Source organism: Moschus berezovskii, chromosome 25, assembly GCF_049115385.1.
Source record: "Moschus berezovskii isolate FMDL1 chromosome 25, NW_MosBer_1.0, whole genome shotgun sequence".
In the NCBI taxonomy this organism is placed as follows: Eukaryota; Metazoa; Chordata; class Mammalia; order Artiodactyla; family Moschidae; genus Moschus; species Moschus berezovskii.
This window is the reverse complement of record NC_142484.1, coordinates 21,139,863-21,161,333: the sequence shown is the minus strand read 5'-3', so window position 1 is coordinate 21,161,333 and position 21,471 is coordinate 21,139,863. Positions and strand designations below refer to the sequence as shown.

The 21,471-nt window shown below is 40.0% G+C and overlaps 1 protein-coding gene across 1 annotated transcript; it reads left to right on the top strand.

Moving 5' to 3' along the window:
• Positions 1–6,279: 6,279 nt before the first annotated feature.
• On the top strand, positions 6,280–7,209 carry LOC129548976 (olfactory receptor 8A1). Its single transcript, XM_055415973.1, has one exon. It carries the CDS (start codon positions 6,280–6,282, stop codon positions 7,207–7,209), a length of 930 nt encoding a protein of 309 aa, XP_055271948.1.
• The last annotated feature ends 14,262 nt before the right edge of the window (positions 7,210–21,471 follow it).

Genomic DNA, 21,471 nt, shown 5'->3' with positions numbered 1-21,471 from the left:
AAAATGCTGTCCATCTGAAACAAATATAGTAAATCAACTACCTTTCAATAAATTAAACTTTAGCTGAGTTTGAGAGTCATTCACTGTTTAACTTTCTTCTATGTAGAAAACATTTCTTAACCCACTTCCTAGTTTTTTCCACTTGGAAGGAACAAGGCAGAGAGGGGTGGATCTGAGAGTGACCAGGAAGTGATGCCCAGAGTCTTTCTCACCTAGACTTCTCTTCTCCTCTTTTCCACTATTCCCTACTTATTCCTGCCCAAGAACTTCTTCCTGATCCCTTTATATGAATTTCTTAGTCGCAGTAATAATAATGCTAGCCACTACCATGTTTGGGGCCACCTAATGTGAGCCACACAACTCTTCTAAATGCTTTATGTGCCTTCTTTCAATTACAATTTGCAACAGTTAGACACCATGTCTTATGTCTCCTGCATTGGCAGACAGGTCCTTTAGCACTAGAGCCACCTGGGAAGCCCTCACTGGTGTATACTTGTCTCAGACTAATAATATTGTACACATTATGTCAATTATACTACAATAAAATTGGTCTGTTTAAAAAAAATTGCATCTTAACACTCAAAATGAATCAATAATAGCAGAATGTGAGATCATATATATATACCTTTCACAAATAAAAGAAATGGGGCTAAGTCACAAGTCCAAAGTGTGCAATCACCCTCTATCCCTAAATTCATGCAGCCACTAACTTCCTTTCTATAACAATTGATTAGTTTTCCCTGATCAGAGTACGCAATACGGACCCTACATTGTCTGATATGTTTTGCCCAGCACAATGATTTTGAAGTCTTTCTTAATGTTGTGTGTATCAATAATATATTTTTTATTAGTAGTAATCCACTGCCTGTATAGATACACAAATTGTTTCCCACCTGTTGAAGGACAGTTGGTCGTTTCCAGTTTGAGTTACTATGAATAAAGGATATATAAGCATTCGTGTACAGAGCTCTTTGTGAACCTATGACTTCATTTACCTTAGATAAATATCTAAGAATTGTTTGGCCATAGGCAAGTTTAAAAGAAACCACCATACAATCTTACAAAGAGGTTATTTAATTTTATTCTCCATTAGCACTGTATAAGAAGTTCACTTGCTCTCCATTCTCAACAAAACGATATTGTCACATTTTCGAGTGTTAACATCTCTAGTGGTTACATAGTGAAAGTGTTCGTCACCCAGTCAGGTCTGGCTCTTTGCAACCCATGTAGTGTAGCCTGGCTTCCCTACCCATGAAATCCTCCAGGCAAGAAAATGTTGAGCTATATAAGGACAATGATTGCAATGGACTGAAACACATAAAATATGGTTAAATTAGGAAGAATATAAAGATACTAAAGAAAAATAACTAGCTTTCTTTGGTAGATAATAAGAAACTAAATTATTATTTTGAAAATTAGAAAATGAAGGTGAGGTAAATGTTTCTATATGAACTGTGGTGATGGATACACAATCTGTGCATGTGATAAAATTGCTCTGAGGTTAATTTACATACACACAAATGAGTATAAATAAAAATGTGGTAATCTGAAGAAGATCAATCGACTTGTGGGGCTTCCCTAGTGGCTCAGAGGGAAAAGAATCTTCCTGCATTGTGGAAGATGAGGACTCGATCCCTGGGTCTGGAAAATCCCCTGAAGAAGGGAATGGCTACCCACATCAATAGTCTTGCTTGGCAAATTCCAAGGACATCCTGGGTGTGATATTGTATTATAATTTTCAAATTGTTTCCATTGGGGGAAAGTGATCAAGGGTACGCAGGATCTCTCTCTATTATCTCTTGTATCCCTATGTGAATCCACAATTAACTCAAAAGAAGAAGTTTAATTTAAAAATCTTCACTAGCAGCATTTTCGCAGATAATATATTACTGAATGTAGTCTTGAAAAGGGCACATTCTTATCAGCATATTTTCCTTATGAATGAGAGTATACAAGTGAAGAATTCTTATAAATCTACCTTCTTATGCCCTCAACCTCCTGCCATTCTACACAGTCAATCTAGAGGTTCAACATCAAGCTGACAAATTTAGCACTCCTTATGAATTAACGTTCCTTTAGTAAAATTACACAGTTTTATTAAAATGGTCAGCTCTATCTTTTAAATGCTTTCAAATAAGCCTTTTAATCATAGTTGACTATGCTTGATCGTGAAAACTAATGATGTGTAAAACCATAATGACAGTGACTGACTATGGTCTTGATCATGATAACCGCGGGGGTAGTGGGGCTGGTGGGGCTGCTTGTAATGATGATGATGTGGATGGTGATGGACTCATTGATGGTAAATTACTTGAAAGGAGGCATTAGACTGTGGTTTCTCAAACAACAAGTTGACTTCCTCAATAAAAGGAAAATTAACACACTTGGGACCCAAGAACCTAATTCACAGCCCAAGTACAAATCAAAACTCTAATTGTCCTTTGCGAAGGGCCCCAGTCTCTGAGGTGACTGCCTCCCAGGAGAAGTTCTGTTCATATACATATAAACACTCCCACACATCTCCCAACCTCATGGACCCTTTTTTCATGACGGTGCTGACCCCTTGAAGTAAATTTAGGATTAGATGTAAATCTCTATGGTCCTCTCATCTCCTGATATTGATTTCCTAACTGTCAAAATCAAGGCATTTCCAAATACTTCCAGGAGACTGTGTACAGCTATACTTCAGCAGAGGTATTTAATTACAATTTAAACAATTCTATGAGAACAATATTTCTTTCATCAACTCTTGTGTCTAATGCAGGCTATTTTCAACCCTATGTTTACCCTCATCTCCGGGTGGTTTTTCTTCATGTGCTGTGTTCGTGTGGGCAGCAATCCTGAGCCTCTGATGGTCTGGTAGAAGTGGAGGTAGGAATTGGAGTGACTGATATCAAATATGGGCTCATGTTTTCCTATTTTATATTATTAGATGATTGTGGGAATCAATAATTAAGTCAATGCCATCTAGGATTTTCCCATCTGCACCTCACAAAGTAAATACTTTTTGCTCTGTACGACCCTGTGATTTCTGGCAGTGGTATATTCTAGGTGGATTTTCTATGTTTTATAAGTTTTAAGAAGTGGAATTTGAGTAGAAGGGAATTTGTAAGATATTTTTAATCTATTGTTGCTCCCTGCAAGAATTTTTTTCTTTTTTACAATGAATGGAAATAATACTCAAAAAATTTTAGCTATCTCTGATAGCAATTATTATAAAGTTAACCATTTAACCATCAGTAATTTTACATGTAGACTTTATAGTACAATTCAGATTTTCTTGTCTTCATACTATTAATATAATTAAGGATTTTTACACCTAGAAAAAAATAATAGTTAGTGCTGAAGTTACTGTCATTATAGTAATGAGACAATGCATTATAAAGTGATACATTAAAAAAGCAGGTTACAAAAATTATTCAAAGTACATGTATGCTTATACACATATAGATACATATGTGAAAGTGAAATGACATGCTCAGTCATGTTGGACTCTTTGGGACCCAGTAGACTGTAGCCCACCAGGCTCCTCTGTCCATGGGATTCTCCAGGCAAGAATGTTGGAGTCAGTTGCCATGCCCATCTCCAGGGGATCTTCCCAGCCCAGGGATGAAACCCTGGGTCTCCTGAATTGCAAGCAGATACTTTATCATCTGAGCCACCAGAGACACCTAGATAACACATTTTGTTGATATTCAGTCACCAAGTCATGTCCAACTCTTCGCAAACCCATGGACTTCAGCATGCCAGGCATCCCTGTCCCTCATCATTTCCCAGTTTGTCCAAGTTCATGTCCATTGAATCAGTGATGCATATATGCACTGAAGCATTGAAAAACACCTAAAACAATAGTAATGACTATTGCTTGTCTCCAAGGAGCCAGAAGATTATTTTACTTTTGCTTATTTGTATTCCTGATTTTCTGCAATGCACATATACTGGCTTGATAATATTTCTTCTTTTTTTCTTAAATTAGTTAGTTTATTTATTTTTGCCTACACTGGGTCTTTGGAGTTGCATAAGGGTTCCTCTAGTTGTGGCAAGTAAACACTTCTCTCTTGTTCTGTGTGTGGGCTTCTCATGACAGTGGCTTATCTTGTTGCAAAGCACGGGATCTAGGGCACAGGCTTCAGTAGTTGCAGAACTCCAGTTTAGTAGTTGTGGCGCACGGGCTTAGTTGCTCTGTAGCATGTGAGATTTTCCCAGACATGGCATGAGGGATCAAACTCATGTCGCCTGCGCTGGCAGACAGATTCTTAACCACTGAACCACCAGGGAAGTCCTGCTAATTTTTCTCTAATGCATCTGAAATTGGCCATAAAATCTATCATCCTTGTCCAAAAATTCAATAAATTAACTTCACTAAATAATAATAAACTGCTACAAAGAAGATAATCTAGAACAAAGTAACATAGTTTAGTGGACAAATAACAAACTGGTAGACAGAGGTCTTAAGGTTTAGTTAGACCCAGTTCCGTGTCTTCCTACTTTTACACCTTTTGGTAACGTATTTAAATTTTAGAGCTTCTATTTCCTAGAGAACAGGAAAATCATACAGCATTCCCCTTTTTATATGCTATGCATATAAGACATCAAGGATAAAACACATTCAATCACAACATTGCTTAGACCTCTAGGTGCGTTGATTTGTAAGGCTACACACTTGGGCAAAGGGAAGAGTTCATGATCAGAAGAAAGCAGCTTCAGTTCCAAATTCTTCATAATTAGAAAGTCTCTGGAAAGTCACTTAGTGGCTGGCACTTCAGTTTTCTCCATATAAACATGCGAATGAAAATTCTACTCTGAACACATTTCTCCTCACATGCAGTATGCTTCAGAGGAGTTAATGAGAATGACTTTTGAAGAGCAGTATACAAAAGCTAGTAACTGTATAAGTAACCAATTAAAATAGTGCAAATTTAAGACTTTAACTTAAAGACTACCTGTCAGAGAAGGGATATCTACAGGTATCATATCCAGCATAGGACTTAAGCGCTTCATCATTAGAGAGATTATGGTTTGATATCATGATCAAAAAATGAAAATAAGAACAATAATAAAAGTAGCTGGTGAGCATTTACCCTGGAATAACCTATATGTCAGGGCCCAGGCTTCACCAGAGATGAATTAATTAGAATCTCTCTGGGTGATTAATCCTGGATGTTCATTGGAGGGACTGATGCTAAAGCTGAAACTGCAATACTTTGGCCACCTCATGCGACGAGTTGACTCACTGGAAAAGACTCTGATGCTGGGAAAGGTTGGGGGCGGGAGGAGAAGGGGACGACGGAGAATGAGATGGCTGGATGGCATCACCGACTCTGTGGACATGAGTTTGAGTGAACTCCGGGAGTTGGTGATGGACAGGGAGGCCTGGCGTGCTTTGATTCATGGGGTCGCGGAGAGTCGGACACCACTGAGCGACTGAACTGAACTGAACTGAACTGGGTGGAACATAAATATCGACACTTTTTAAATGTTGCAAGTGATTATGATATACAGCCAATGTTGAGTACCATTGCCTTAGGGCCTGAGGCCAGTGAAAAACTAGGAAAACATTCCAGACATCTACTGACAACTCACATTTGTATAGGAAATGACATCTTGAAAGAAAATTCTAACTGCATTATCCCATCTTATTTCTACAGCCACCTTAGAAACTGTCATCACTCATCTCTTCATCTTTCAGACACAGAAATTGACTTGAAATTCAATAGTACTGTTGTCACTACCATATCCCCCTGACACTTCATCAATCTGAGATAGGTTACTGTATGTTCACATTCACTCAATATTCAGGACTTGCATAAATGATAGAAGAATTTCATTTCTGAAACAAAATATATCTCTGATATTAACTCTACTGCTTATTACCGACAGGATCTGGAGACAGTGTGATACACAGGTCACTGGGCCCCATCCCAGAGTTCCTGACTTGGTAGGTCTGGGGTGAGGCCTGGGAATTTGCATCTTTAATGTCTTCATATAATGCCAATGATGCTGGTCCAGGAACTGCACTTTAAGACCCACTGTGCTAGGCTATTTCAGAACCATGAAAGTGACAACAGCTCCAGATCTTGCCCTCTTTTTGACTCATCTTTGAAATACTCGGGTCTTGTCTTCCTCCCAAAACAAACATCAGGATGAGGGAATATTCATCAGGAAAGACATCATGATCACACAACTGGCCCAGATTCTCAAAGCTAGCTTCACCAAGCAGTGCAAGAAGCAGCCATTCATGCAGTTCTTCTCTCACATCACACAGGTCCCCCAAGGAGAATGGTTGCAGAAAATCACTCTACAGTGAAAGAGTTCATTCTTGGAGGTTTAACAAATCGGCCAGAGCTCCAGCTCCCCCTCTTCTTCCTCTTCCTTGGGATCTACCTGGTCACCATGGTAGGGAACCTGGGCATGATAACACTGATTGGTCTGGATGCTCAGCTTCACACCCCCATGTACTATTTCCTCAGCAACCTGTCCTTCGTGGATCTCTGCTACTCCACTGTCATTACCCCTAAGATGCTGGTGAACTTTGTGTCAGAGAAGAACACCATCTCCTATGCAGGGTGCATGGCCCAGCTCTACTTCTTCCTGGTGTTTGTCGTTGCTGAGTGTTACATGCTGACAGTGATGGCCTATGACCGCTATGCTGCCATCTGCAGACCTCTGCTTTACAACGTCATCATGTCTCATCGAGTCTGCTCCCTGCTGGTGGCTGGGGTCTATGCCATGGGGCTCATTGGCTCAACCATAGAGACTGGCCTCATGTTGAAACTGCCCTATTGTGAGCGCCTCATCAGTCATTACTTCTGTGACATCCTCCCCCTCATGAAACTTTCCTGCTTTAGCACCTATGACGTTGAGATGACAGTCTTCTTTTTGGCTGGATTCAACATCATAGTCACCAGCTTAACAGTCCTAATTTCCTACGCCTTCATCCTGTCCAGTATCGTCCGCATCAGCACCACAGAGGGAAGGTCCAAAGCCTTCAGCACCTGCAGCTCCCACTTTGCAGCCGTGGGGATGTTTTATGGAACGACCGCATTCATGTACTTGAAGCCCTCCACAGCCAGTTCCCTGGCCCAGGAGAACGTGGCCTCCGTGTTCTACACCACAGTGATCCCCATGCTGAACCCCCTGATCTACAGCTTGAGGAATAAGGAGGTAAAGGCTGCCATGCAGAAAACTCTGAGGGGAAAATTGTTTTGATACAAATGTTATTATTCTTTCTCAATTTTAAAAATAGCTTGACTTACCTGACATGTGTCCCCAAGGGCAGAGGGGTTTTTGGCCAGGAGGCATGTGGAATCTTAGCTCCCAACCAAGGGCTGAACACACACCCGCTGCCTTGGAAGGTGACTTCTTAATCACTGGACTGCCAGTGACATCTTTATTTCAAGACTTCAGGTTCTTTGTTCTGTGAATTGAGACTGTTTGACCAGTATCATGTGTGACAAGGAGGATCTTACACAAGTGGCCAAGGGCTTAGAATAGAGCCCAACAGGAGAGGCAGAGTCTGATCTTGAGGAAATGGCTTCCTATGGAGCCGGGCTCAGCCTGCAGGCCAGCTCTAGGAGTGACCGTGAGCATTCCCTCGTGTTTCCTGGCCTCATCCTTGTGAGTCCATGTATGTCACTGGTGTCAACATGATGAACCTCAAATTTCCCATCAGCAGCCTGTCCCAACCCCAGGCTCTGCAGTTCTGTTCCCTGCTCACTCCCACGTCCACCTTGTCTGCTCTTCCTTTCTATGGACCCTCAATCCCATCCTTGATTGGTTCTCTAATTCATTCTGGTGGAGCTGGTGAAGGGTGGACCACCACCCACGTCAGCCTTGGACCCCTGCTCTTGCCTGTCTCCACGCCCAGCCTGTCCATCCAGCCTGCTGTGCTGTTTGTCGTCATGGAGATGACCTATCATGGGATAGCATAGGAGCCCCACTTCCAGGGACTGACTCTTAGGTCAGAGGGCTGACTAGATGCACTGCACTCTGTATAATTTAGGGCAGGAGAGATGGGATAATTGGATGGGCTTCTCTTCTTTGTTCATGAACTTGACAGTTTGGCCAAGGGCCAGACTCAGTCTACCCAGAGTGCACAGCACCTCTAGGGGTCACTGTGATGTAATTCCACACTGCTGGGACCCTGCCACAACGTGGAGCCTCAGTCAGCAGGCTGGATGGGACAGGAGGGGTCCTCTTGTCCAGTGTGCCTTGTGTTTGGCTCACATCAGAGTAGCCTAGGAGGCTTAACTATTCCTCCCAACCTTATTTTGAATAATTTCAAGCTTTCAGAAAAGTTGAAAGTGCATCGAAAGCCCTCTCTCTCGATAATGCATCTCGTTTGTATTCTTCTTTTCTTGAACTACTTAAAATTAACTCATTGTCTAAAGAAAAGTAAGTTTGTAGACACAGCACTTCACTTTTCTTGTTGTTTTTTATTTTTAAATTGAAGTATAGTTGATTTTCAATGTTGTGTTAATTTCTGCTATATGGCAAAGTGATTCAGTCATACATATACGTACATCCTTTTTAAATATTCTTTTCCATTATGGTTTATCATAGGATACTGCATATAGCTCTCTGTGCTATATAGTAGGACCTTGCTGTTTATCCACTCTCTATATAAAAGCTTACATCTGCTAAGTCTAACTTCCCACTCCATCCCTCCCCCAAAATCCTCTGCCTGGGCAACCACAAGTCTGTTTTCAGTCCATGAGTCTGTTTCTGTTTCATAGGTTCATTCGTGTCATGTGATCTACAGATTCAATGCGATCCCTATCAAATTACCAATGACATTCTTCACAGAACTAGAACAAAAAAATTCACAATTCATATGGAAACACAAAAAGCCCTGAATAGGCAAAGCAGTCTTAAGAAAGAAGAATGGAGCTAGAGGAATCAACCTTCCTGACTTCAGATTATACTACAAAGCTACAGTCATCAAGACAGCATGGTACTGGCACAAAAACAGAAATACAGATCAATGGAACAAGAGAGAAAGCCCAGAAATAAACCCATGCACCTATGTGCCAGGAGCCAGCGAGGGAAATCCTACCCGTGGCAAAGGTCAATTGAGGAAGAGGCCTGACAGGCAAAGGCTAATCAGGACTCGAGGAACCCCCTAGACTTAACCGAGCATCTACCCCAAAGAAAACCGGAGTCTGACTGCCTTACTATCTTACACCTCTTACCAAGTCCTCTAATACTTATGGGGGCTTCCCCCCAACCACCTTTCTCTGAAAACATTAATTCAGAGCTGTAGTTAAAAAGTTCTCCTCGGCTTAATAGGAGTGTTCCAATCCAAGCCCCTCTGATAGCTTTCTAACTTGCCTGACAAGTTTGTCCGGGCACTTACAACTACAAATGTGACTGTTTACAGCCACCCAGCCATGCAAGGACAGAAAGCCTAATATTCTAAAATACAGGAATTTGTTTAAGAAGTTAAAATCATTAGAATAGTACTAAAAAAGATTTCATTGTTGAATCAATGTTTGCTGCAAAGTTTCCATATTTTCTATCTATCGTATCCTTAGAAATATATTAATCACATACAGAGAAAATAAGTAGTAGCCTTTGATTTAACCACATCAGATCTTAAGTTAATAAATTCTTTTCTTGTAGCTCACTACACCCTTGCCTTATAGGAATATAACCTTGTCATGTGTCTTTGGAGAATAGCGCCTGACTTTAGGAAAATCACCTTGAAAGAATATAAACCTTTTTCTAGCTGACTAACCTTTGTTAGGAGAGAGGGCCATAAACTGTTAGCAGGCCTCCTAGCCAGAAGATGATGTAAACCACCTAAAACTTTTGTATATCATGAGACATACAAAAATAAGCCCTGATCCTGATAAGGGTCAAGACTGCTGACCCCGGGTGATTTTGGTGAGACTCTATACCTCCCTTTCTCTATTTTTTATGTGCACAACTTAGGGTATAAAAGCAGCACTGGAAAATAAAGTTTTGGGCCTTGCTCACTGAAGTTTGGTCTCCCCGTGTCGTTTTTTCTCCTTTTCTCTATTCTCCTTTTTCCGGTTGAGATCCTTGGAGCGCTGGGCCCTCTGCATTTACTTATCTGCCTGGGCTTCTAAGACCCACTCGAGGGGGTGCCCTGGTGGGGTGCCTCCAGTGATTCGAGAGGGCGCCTGCAGCCTACGTAAACAGAGCAAACCCCGTGCTGGGGTTTTATCGGTTTCCTGCGTAAACCAAAGAATCATCAGCCCCTGTCTCTCTCTCTCTCTCTCTCTCTCTCGCTGATGCTGACACCGTTCATCCCGAGGACACCCTGGGCCATATCGAGGCAGGTCCCTGATACCTATGGGTACCTTATTTTTGACAAAGGAGACAAGAATATACAATGGGGCAGACACAGCTTCTTCAATAAATGGTGCTGGGGAAACTGGACAGCTACATGTAAAAGAATGAAATTAGAACACTTCCTAACACCACACACAAAGATAAACTCAAAATGGATTAAAGACCTAAATGTAAGACCAGAAAGTATAAAACTCTTAGAGGAAAACATAGGCAGAAACTCGATGACATAAATCAAAGCAAGATCCTCTATGACCCACCTCCTAGAGTAACAAAAATAAAACAAAAGTAAACAAGTGGAACCTGATTAAACTTAAAAGCTTCTGCACAGCAAAGGACACTATAAGCAAGCTGAAAAGACAACCCTCAGAATGGGAGAGAGTAATAGCAAATGAAACAACTGACAGAGGATTAATTTCCAAAATATACTAGTTTATACAACTCAATAACAGAAAAACAAATAACCCAATCAAAATGTGGGGGGAAAACCTAAACAGACATTTCTGCAAAGAAGACATACAGATAGCTAACAAATACATGAAAAGATGCTCAACATTGTCCATTATTAGAGAAATGTAAATTAAAACTAAAATGAGATATCACCTCACACCAGTCAGAATGGACATCATCAAAAAGTCCACAAACAATAAATGCTGGAGAAGGTGTGGAGAAAATGGAATGTTCTTGCACTGTTGGTGGGAATGTAAATTGATAAGCCTATGGAAGACAGTATGGAGATTCCTTAAAAAACTAGGAATAATATCATCATATGACTCAACAATCCCACTCTTAGGCATATACCCTGAGGAAACAAAAATTGAAAAAGATATATTAATCCACTTTTCATTGCAGGACTATCTACAATATCTAGAACATGGAAGCAATCTAGATGTCCATCAACAGATGAATGGATAAAGAAGTTGTTGTACATATACACAATGGAATATTACTCAGCCATAAAAACTAATGCATTTGAGTCCGTTTTGATGAGATGGATGAGCCTAGAACCTATTATACAGAGTGAAGTAAGTCAGAAAGAAAAGATAAATATCATATTCTAAAGCACGCATATGGAATCTAGAAAAATGGTACTGAGGAATTTATTTACAGGGCAGCAGTGGAGAAACAGACATAGAGGATAGGCATATGGACATGGGGAGAGGGGAAGAGAGACTGAGATGTATGGAAAGAGTAACATGGAAACTTACATTACCATACGTAAAATAGATAGCCAACGGGAATTTGCTGTACGTCTCAGGATACTCAAACAGGGGCTCTGCATCAACCTAGAGGAGTGGGATGGGGAGGGAAATAGGAGGGAGGTTCAAAAGGGAGGGGACATATGTATACCTATGGCTGATTCATGTTGAGCTTTGATAGAAAACAACAAAATTCCGTAAAGCAATTATCCTTCAATAAAAAATAAATAAATCAAAAAAAAAAAAATAGCTTGTTATGAATCCCAGAGGGAAGCCCTCAGAATTCTTGCCACCTGGGATGGGATACAGTCCCTTCTCTGCATGACCGGGTGACTTCTCCTGCCTCCTTTCTTCCTCCTTCCTGCCCTCTCTCTTCTCTCATTTCTATTTAAACCAGCTGGTTTTATCTTCCTTTTCCTTGTTTCAGAAGCCAGTCCTTTAGTAAACTCTACTAACTAAATTGTAATTTAATACAATTTTTTAAGTTTCACAGACTCACAGATAGAGAAAAAAGAGTGATTACTTGGGGTGGTGGGGGAGAAGAAAGCCAGGGGATTAAGCACACAATGACAGTGTATAAAATAAAGAAGCATGGCCATTATTATATAGTTACTTTAAATGGAGTCACCTATAAAAATGCTGTCCATGTGAAACAAACATAATTTGGTAAATCAACTACACTTCAATAAATAAATTAAACCTTATCAGTGAATTTGAGAGTCATTTGCTGTTTGATTTTCTTCTATGTAGAAAATATTTCTCAACCCACTTCCTAGTTTTTGCACTTGGGAGTACACAAGGCAGAGAGAGGTGGATCTGACAGTCATCAAGAAGTGATTCCCAGAGTCTTTCTCATCTAGACTTCCTCCTCTCCTCTTGTCCACTCCTCCCTACATATTCCTACCCAAGAACTTCTACCCGATCCTTTTATGTGAATTTCTTAGTCACGTAATAATAATGTCAGCCACTACCGAGTTTGAGGGCACTCACTCTGAGCCACACAACGCATAAATTCTTTATATGCCTTCTTTTAATTACTATTCGCAACAGTTACTTACCATGACTTATGTCTCCTTCACTGGCAGGCAGGTCCTTTACCACTAGTGCCACCTGGGAAGGCCTCACTGGTGTATACTAATCTTCAGACTAATAATATTGTACACATTATGTACATCATTTTGTATGTTGATTATACTACAATAAAATGGTTCTCTTTTTAAAAAAAAAAAAGAGTTCATCTTAACACTCAAAATCAATCAATAATCACAGAATGTGAGATCATCTATATACTTTTTGCAAATAAAAAAATGGGGCTGCAAGGTGAAAAGACAGACTTCAGAATGGGAGAAAATAATAGCAAATGAAGAAAATGACAAACAATTAATCTCAAAAATATACAAGCAGCTCCTGCAGCTCAATTACAGAAAAATAAATGACCCAATCAAAAAAATGGGCCAAAGAACTAAACAGACATTTCTCCAAAGAAAACATACAGATGGCTAACAAACACATGAAAAGATGCTCAACATCACTCATAATCAGATGAATGCAAATAAAAACCACAATGAGGCACCATTTCACGCCAGTCAGAATGGCTGCTATCCAAAAGTCTACAAGCAATAAATGCTGGAGAGGGTGTGGAGAAAAGGGAACCCTCTGACACAGCTGGTGGGAATGCAAACTAGAACAGTGTGGAGATTCCTTAAAAAACTGGAAATAGAACTGCCATACGACCCAGCAATCTCACTCCTGGGCATACACACCAAGGAAACCAGAATTGAAAGAGACACATGTATTCCAATGTTCATCGCAGCACTGTTTATAATAGCCAGGACATGGAAGCAACCTAGATGTCCATCTGCAGACAAATGGATAAGAAAGCTTTGGTACATTTACACAATGGAGTATTACTCAGCCATTAAAAAGAATACATTTGAATCAGTTCTAATAAGGTGGATGACACTGGAGTCTATTATACAGAGTGAAGTAAGCCAGAAAGAAAAATACCAATACAGTGTACTAACACATATATATGGAATTTAGAAAGATGGTAATGATAACCCTGTATACGAGACAGCAAAAGAGACACAGGTGTATAGAACAGTCTTTTGGACTCTGTGGGAGAGGGCGAGGGTGGGATGATTTGGGAGAATGGCATTGAAACATGTATATTATCATATGTGAAATGAATCGCCAGTCCAGGTTCGATGCATGATACAGGATGCTCGGGACTGATGCACTGGGATGACCAGAGGGATTGTATGGGGAGGGAGGTGGGAGGGGGGTTCAAGATGGAGAACACATGTACACCTGGGGCGGATTCATGGCAATGTACGGCAAAACCAATAAAATATTGTAAAGTAATTAGCCTCCAATTAAAATAAATAAATTTAAAATAAAAAAAAATGGGGCTAAGTCACAAGTTCAAAGTGTGCAATCTCCCCTTTATCCTAAACTCATGCAACCACTGACTCACTTTCTATAGCAATTGATTAGTTTTCCCTGATCACAGTACACAACAGTGTCTGATATGTTTTATCCAGCACAATGATTTTGAAGTCTTTCATAATGTTGTGTGTATCAATAATATATTTCTTTTCTATTGGTAGTAATCCATTGCTTGTATAGATCCACAAATTTTTTTCCACCTGTTGAAGGACAGTTGGTAGTTTCCAGTTTGAGTTACTATGAATAAAGGATATATCAGCATTCATATACAGAATTCTTTGTGAACCTATGTCTTCATTTACCTTAGATAAATATCTAAGAATTGTTTGGCCATAGGCAAGTTTAAAAGAAACTACCAAACAATCCTACAAAGAGGTTGTTTAATTTTATTTTCCATTAACACTGTATAAGACTGAGCGACTTCACTTTTACTTTTCACTTTCACACATTGGAGAAGGAAATGGCAACCCACTCCAGTGTTCTTGCCTGGAGAATCCCAGGGACGGGGGAGCCTGGTGGGCTTCCGTCTATGGGGTCACACAGAGTTGGACACAACTGAAGTGACTTAGCAGCAGCAGCAGCAGCAACACTGTATAAGAAGTTCACTTGATCAGTCACAACTTAGTGACAAAACCGTAAGAAGAACCATCCCCCGTTACTCCATTCCTCCCTTTCTTTTATCTTCTCCCGCTTCTTGCTTGTAATAAGTAAAATGGTTCATTGTCAAAAAATAAAGCAATACATGGATTATGAAAAAAAAAGAATTTCACTTGCTCTCCATTCTCAACAGAATGATATTGTCACATTTTCAAGTGTTAACATCTCTAGTGGGTACATAGTGAAAGTGTTAGTCACCCAGTCGGGTCTGACTCTTTGCAACCCATGTAGTGTAAACAGACTTCTCTACACATGAAATTCTCCAAGCAAGAAAATGTCAAGCTATGTAAACAATGATTGCAATGCACTGAAACACATAAAATATGGTTAAATTAGGAAGAATAAAAAGATCCTAAAGAAAAATAACTAGCTTTCTTTGGTAGATAATAAGAAACTAAATTATTAGTTTGAAAATTAGAAAATGAAGGTGAGGTAAATGTTTCTATATAAACTGTGGTGATGGATACATAATCTGTGCATGTGATAAAATTGCTTTGAGGTTAATTTACATAAACACAAATGAGTATAAATAAAAATGGGGAAATCTGAAGATCAATTGACTTGTGGGGCTGCCCCAGTGGCTCAGATGGAAAAGAATCTTTCTGCATTGAGGAAGATGAGGGCTTCATCCTGGGTCTGGAAGATCCCCTGGAGAAGGGAATGGCTACCCACATCAATATTCTTGCTTGGCAAATTCCAAGGACATCCTGGGTGTGATATTGTATTATAACTTTTCGAATTGTCCCCATTGGGGGAAATTGATCAAAGGTGCACAGGATCTCTCTCTATTATTTCTTGTACCCCTATGTGAATCTACACTTAACTCAAAAGTTTAATTTAAAAATCTTCACTAGCAGCATTTTCACAGATAATATATTACTGAATGTAGTCTTGAAAAGGGCACATTCTTATCAGCATATTTTCCTTATGAATGAGAGTATACAAGTGAAGAATTCTTATAAATCTACCTTCTTATGCCCTCAACCTCCTGCCATTCTGCACAGTCAATCTAGAGGTCCAACATCAAGCTGACAAATTTAGCACTCCTTATGAATTAACATTCCTTTAGTAAAATTACATAGTTTTATTAAAATGGTCAGCTCTATCTTTTAAATGCTTTCAAATAAGCCTTTTAATCATAGTTGACTATGCTGGATCGTGAAAACTAATGATGTGTAAAACCATAATGACAGTGACTGACTGTTCTTGATCATGATAACCGTGGGGGTAGTGGGGCTGGTGGGGCTGCTTGTAATGATGATGATGTGGATGGTGATGGGTTCATTGATGGTAAATTACTTGAAAGGAGGCTTTAGACTGTAGTTTCTCAAACAGCAAGTTGACTTCCCCAATAAAAGGAAAATTAACACACCTGGGACCCAAGAACCTAATTCACAGCCCAAGTACAAATCAAAACTCTAATTGTCCTTTGCGAAGGGCCCCAGTCTCTGAGGTGACTGCCTCCCAGGAGAAGTTCTGTTCATATACATATAAACATACCCACACATCTCCCAACCTCATGGACCCTTTTTACATGACGGTGCTGACCCCTTGGAGTAAATTTAGGATTAGATGTAAATCTCTATGGTCCTCTCATCTCCTGATATTGATTTCCTAACTGTCAAAATCAAGGCATTTCCAAATACTTCCAGGAGACTGTGTACAGCTATACTTCAGCAGAGGTATTTAATTACAATTTAAACAATTCTATGAGAAAAATATTTCTTTCATCAACTCTTGTGTCTAATGTAGGCTATTTTCAACCCTATGTTTACCCTCATCTCCGGGTGGTTTTTCTTCATGTGCTGTGTTCTTGTGGGCAGCAATCCTGAGCCTCTGATGGTCTGGTAGAAGTGGAGGTAGGAATTGGAGTGACTGATATCAAATATGGGCTCATGTTTTCCTATTTTATATTATTAGATGATTGTGGGAATCAATAATTAAGTCAATGCTGTCTAGGAATATCCCATCTGCACCTCACTAAGTAAGTACTGTTCACTCTGTACGGCCCTGTGATTTCTGGCAGTGGTATATTCTAGGTGGATTTTCTATGTTTCTTAAGTTTTAAGAGGTAGAATTTGAGTAGAAGGGAACTTGTAAGATATTTTTAATCTATTGTTGCTCCCTGCAAGAATGTTTTTCTTTTTTACAATGAATGGAAATAATACTCAAAAGATCTTATTACCTCTGATAGTAACTATTATAAAGTTAGCAATTTAACCATCAGTAATTTTACATGTAGACTTTATAGTGCAATTCAGATTTTCTTGTCTTCATACTATTAATATGATCAAGGATTTTTACACCTAGAAAAAGAAAACTAGTGCTAAAGTTACTATTATTATAGAAACGATACAATGCTTTATAAAATTATAAACTGATACGTTTTAAAAGGTTACAAAAATTATTTAAAATACATGTATGCTTATACATATATAGATACGTACCTGAAAGTGAAATGACATGCTCAGTCATGTTGGACTCTTTGGGACCCTGTAGACTGTAGCCCACCAGGCTCCTCTGTCCATGGGATTCTCCAGGCAAGAATGTTGGAGTCAGTTGCCATGCCCATCTCCAAGGGATCTTCCCAACCCAGGGATGGAATCCTGGGTCTCCTGCATTGCAAGCAGATACTTTACCATCTGAGCCACCAGGGAAGCCTGCTGCTGCTGCTGCTGCTGCTGCTGCTGCTAAGTCACTTCAGTCATGTCCGACTCTGTGTGACCCCATAGATGGAAGACCACCAGGCTCCCCTTTCCCTGGGATTCTCCAGGCAAGAACACTGGAGTGGGTTGCCATTTCCTTCTCCAATGTGTGAAAGTGAAAAGTGAAAGTGAAGTCGCTCAGTCGTGTCCGACCCTTAGCGACCCCACGGACTGCAGCCTACCAGGCTGCTCCATCCATGGGATTTTCTAGGCAATAGTACTGGAGTGGCTTGCCACTGCCTTCTCCGACCAGGGAAGCCTAGATACATATTTTTTTGATGTTCAGTCTCCAAGTTGTGTCTGACTCTTTGTGATCCCATGGACTTCAGCATGCCAGGCCTCCCTGTCCCTCATCGTCTTCCAGAGTTTGCTCAAGTCTATGTCCATTGAATCGGTGATGTATATATGCATTGAAGCATTGAAAAAAACCTAAAAATCATGATGACTATTGCTTGTCTCCAAGTAGCAGGAAGGTTATTTTATTTTTGCTTATTTGTATTCCTGATTTTCTCCAATGCAAATATACTGGCTTGGTAATTTTTCTTTTTTAATTCTTAAATTAGTTTGTTTTTTTTTTCTGCCCTGGGTCTTTGGAGTTGCACAAAGTCTTCCTCTAGTTGCGGTAAGAGAGGGCTACTCTCTAGTTGCGGTAAGAGAGGGCTACTCTCTAGTTGCTGTGCAGGAGCTTCTCTTGACAGTGGCTTATCTTGTTGCAAAGCACGGGATCTAGGGCACAGGATTCAGTAGTTGCAGAACTCATGCTTAAGAAGTTGTGGCGCACGGGCTTAGTTGCTCTGTGGCATGTGGGATTTTCCCAGACCAGGGATCAAACTCATATGGCCTGCGCTGGCAGACAGATTCTTAACCACTGGACCACCGGGGAAGTCCTGCTAATTTTTCTCTAATGCATCTGAAATTGGCCATAAAATCTATCATCCTTGTCCAAAAATTCAATAAATTAACTTCACTAAATAATAATAAACTGCTACAAAGAAGATAATCTAGAACAAGGTAACATAGTTTAGTGGACAAATAACAAACTGGTAGACAGAGGTCCTAAGGTTTAGTTAGACCCAGTTCCGTGTCTTCCTACTTTTACGCCTTTTGGTAACTTATTTAAATTTTAGAGCTTCTATTTTCTAGAGAACAGGAAAATCATACAGCATTCCCCTTTTTATATGCTATGCATATAAGACATCAAGGATAAAACACATTCAATCACAACATTGCTTAGACCTCTAGGTGCATCGATTTGTAAGGCTACACACTTGGGCAAAGGGAAGAGTTCATGATCAGAAGAAAGCAGCTTCAGTTCCAAATTCTTCATAATTAGAAAGTCTCTGGAAAGTCACTTAGTGTCTGGCACTTCAGTTTTCTCCATATAAACATGTGAATGAAAATTCTACTCTGAACACATTTCTCCTCACATGCAGTATGCTTCAGAGGAGTTAATGAGAATGACTTTTGAAGAGCAGTATACAAAAGCTAGTAACTGTATAAGTAACCAATTAAAATAGTGCAAATTTAAGACTTTAACTTAAAGACTACCTGTCAGAGAAGGGATATCTACAGGTATCATATCCAGCAATGATGATCCATGCTTCTTAGGACATATCTTAGGACTTAAGCGCTTCATCATTAGGGAGATTATGGTTTGATATCATGATCAAAAAATGAAAATAAGAACAATAATAAAAGTAGCTGGTGAGCATTTACCCTGGAATATCCTATATGTCAGGGTCCAGGCTTCACCAGAGATGAATTAATTAGAATCTCTCTGGGTGGAACATAAATATCGACACTTTTTAAATGTTTAAGTGATTATAATATACAGCCAATGTTGAGTACCACTGCCGTAGGGCCTGAGGCCAGTGAAAAACTAGGAAAACATTCCAGACATCTACTGACAACTCACATTTGTATAGGAAATGACATCTTGAAAAAAAATTCTAACTGCATTATCCCATCTTATTTCTACAGCAACCTTAGAAATTGTTATCACCCAACTCTTCATCTTTCAGACACAGAAATTGACTTGAAATTCAACAGTACTGTTGTCACTACCATATCCCCCTGACACTTCATCAATCTGAGATAGGTTACTGTATGTTCACATTCACTCAATATTCAGGACTTGCATAAGTGATAAAAGAATTTCATTTCTGAAACAAGATATATCTCTGATATTAACTCTACTGCTTATTACCAACAGGATCTGGAGACAGTGTGATACACAGATCACTGGGCCCCATCCCAGAGTTCCTGACTTGGTAGGTCTGGGGTGAGGCCTGGAAATCTACATCTCCAGTGTCTTCAAGTGATGCCAATGATGTTGGTCCAGGAATGCTCTGTTTGATTTGTTTTGAATTCCAGACATGGAGTTCAGAGAACGGAGAGAATAGTGTGGTCTGGAGTGCTTAGAAAGAATCCATGGAGGACCTACAGACTTTTGAAAAAGAAATGGATTTGGTTGGTTTTATAGGAATCACAGAGTAATTTTTCTTAAACTGGGAGGATTATTAAGATGATCTGGTTCAATCATTCTATTTATAGATAGGGAAACCGAACCCAGAGAGGCAAAGGACGTGTCCAAAGGTACACAGCTAGTGTATGTCAAAAATATCTGGAATTCAGATATTTTTATTGTTAGGTCAATTCTTTTTCCTCTATACGGTGATTTTGGCTTGTGTGGGATAGAAATTAAGCCTAATTGAATCAACAGGTTTGTATGAGAGATCCGTGGGAGATATGAGCTGAATAAGGTGAACACCAGATCCTGGAGGATCTTGAACGTTATCTTGAGGACTTTAAACTCAGAACGACAGGGAGGCATACGAAATGCTTCAAGTCTTGTTCTGTCTGTCTTTTCTCTCCAATGAAGGTGATGTAGGTATGTAGGTATGGAGGATAGATTGGAGTTGAGGAAGGAAGTGGAGCTTGAGGACTCTGGAAGACCTTGTAACAGTCCACCTGTTAGTGCAGATAGGGGCTTAGTTGAATTTCAGTTTGCGTTTAGAAATTTGTAGGGGGTTTTGAAGATGACACGCAACTCTTTGGTAAGATGTGTGTACCCAGAATTCTTAGAGAGAGCTTGGGAGTAAAAAGCCTGGAGAACTAATCTTTTACCTTAACTCTGTATGTGGTTGTAAATGACATTTTAGTATCTAAGTGATGATTCCTCTCACAGAAGACAAGCCTGGAAAGTAGAGGTAGAAGATAACACTACACTAGTGTGAAAATAGTGATGGAGGGAGGGGAAGGGCAGAAGGAGCAGATGGACAGTGAATGGGATCAGCTTCCAAGGAGGGCCTGGACATCTCTGTCAGAGGAGCTATGTTGTAGCTAGGGAGTCAGGTCTCCAGGGACTGCAGCCTCACACTGTCATTTTAGGACTCAAGAGGCCAATGAAAGTAAGATCTGCCTGCTGGACCCACAAATGCTTTGGGTGCATGGATTCTGCTAAAGCCCAAGCCCATACATGTATCCACATAGATTTTCAACCAGGGCTGATGAGAATAGATTGATACAGTCCTTACCAAGCCAGTGAATTGGCACAGGGTACGATACTTTAAAAATTTTTTCCATCCTCAGGAATCTTTTTCCATCTCTAAGGAAAAACTTTAAGAGTCAGCAAGAATGTGAGAACACAGACCTTCAAATAATATCTCATACTGCATCTGAGAGTTTGGGTTGCAGAAAAAATCTGGTCCTAGAGTATTCAACATATACTTACTGAGCAGGACCCGTTAAACACCAGATGCTATGCTAAGTGTTGGACTTTAATCTTTTGTTCATATTGCATCAAATGTTGTTGATACAGAATATTAACATTTGGTTCTATTTGCATTAAGTTCTTTAAGCTCCATGGAGATTCTCCAGGCAAGAATACTGGAGTGGGTTGCCAGACCCACTGTGCTAGGCTATTTGAGAAACATGAAAGTGGCAGCAGCTCCAGATCTTGCTCCCTTTTTGGTTCATCTTTGAAATACTCAGGGTCTTGTATTCCTCCCGAAACAAACAGCAGGATGAGGGAATATTCATCAGGAAATACACCAGGATCGCTCAGCTGGCCCAGATTCTCAAAACTAGCTTCACGAAGCAGTGCAAGAAGCAGCAATTCATGCAGTTCTTCTCTCACATCACACAGG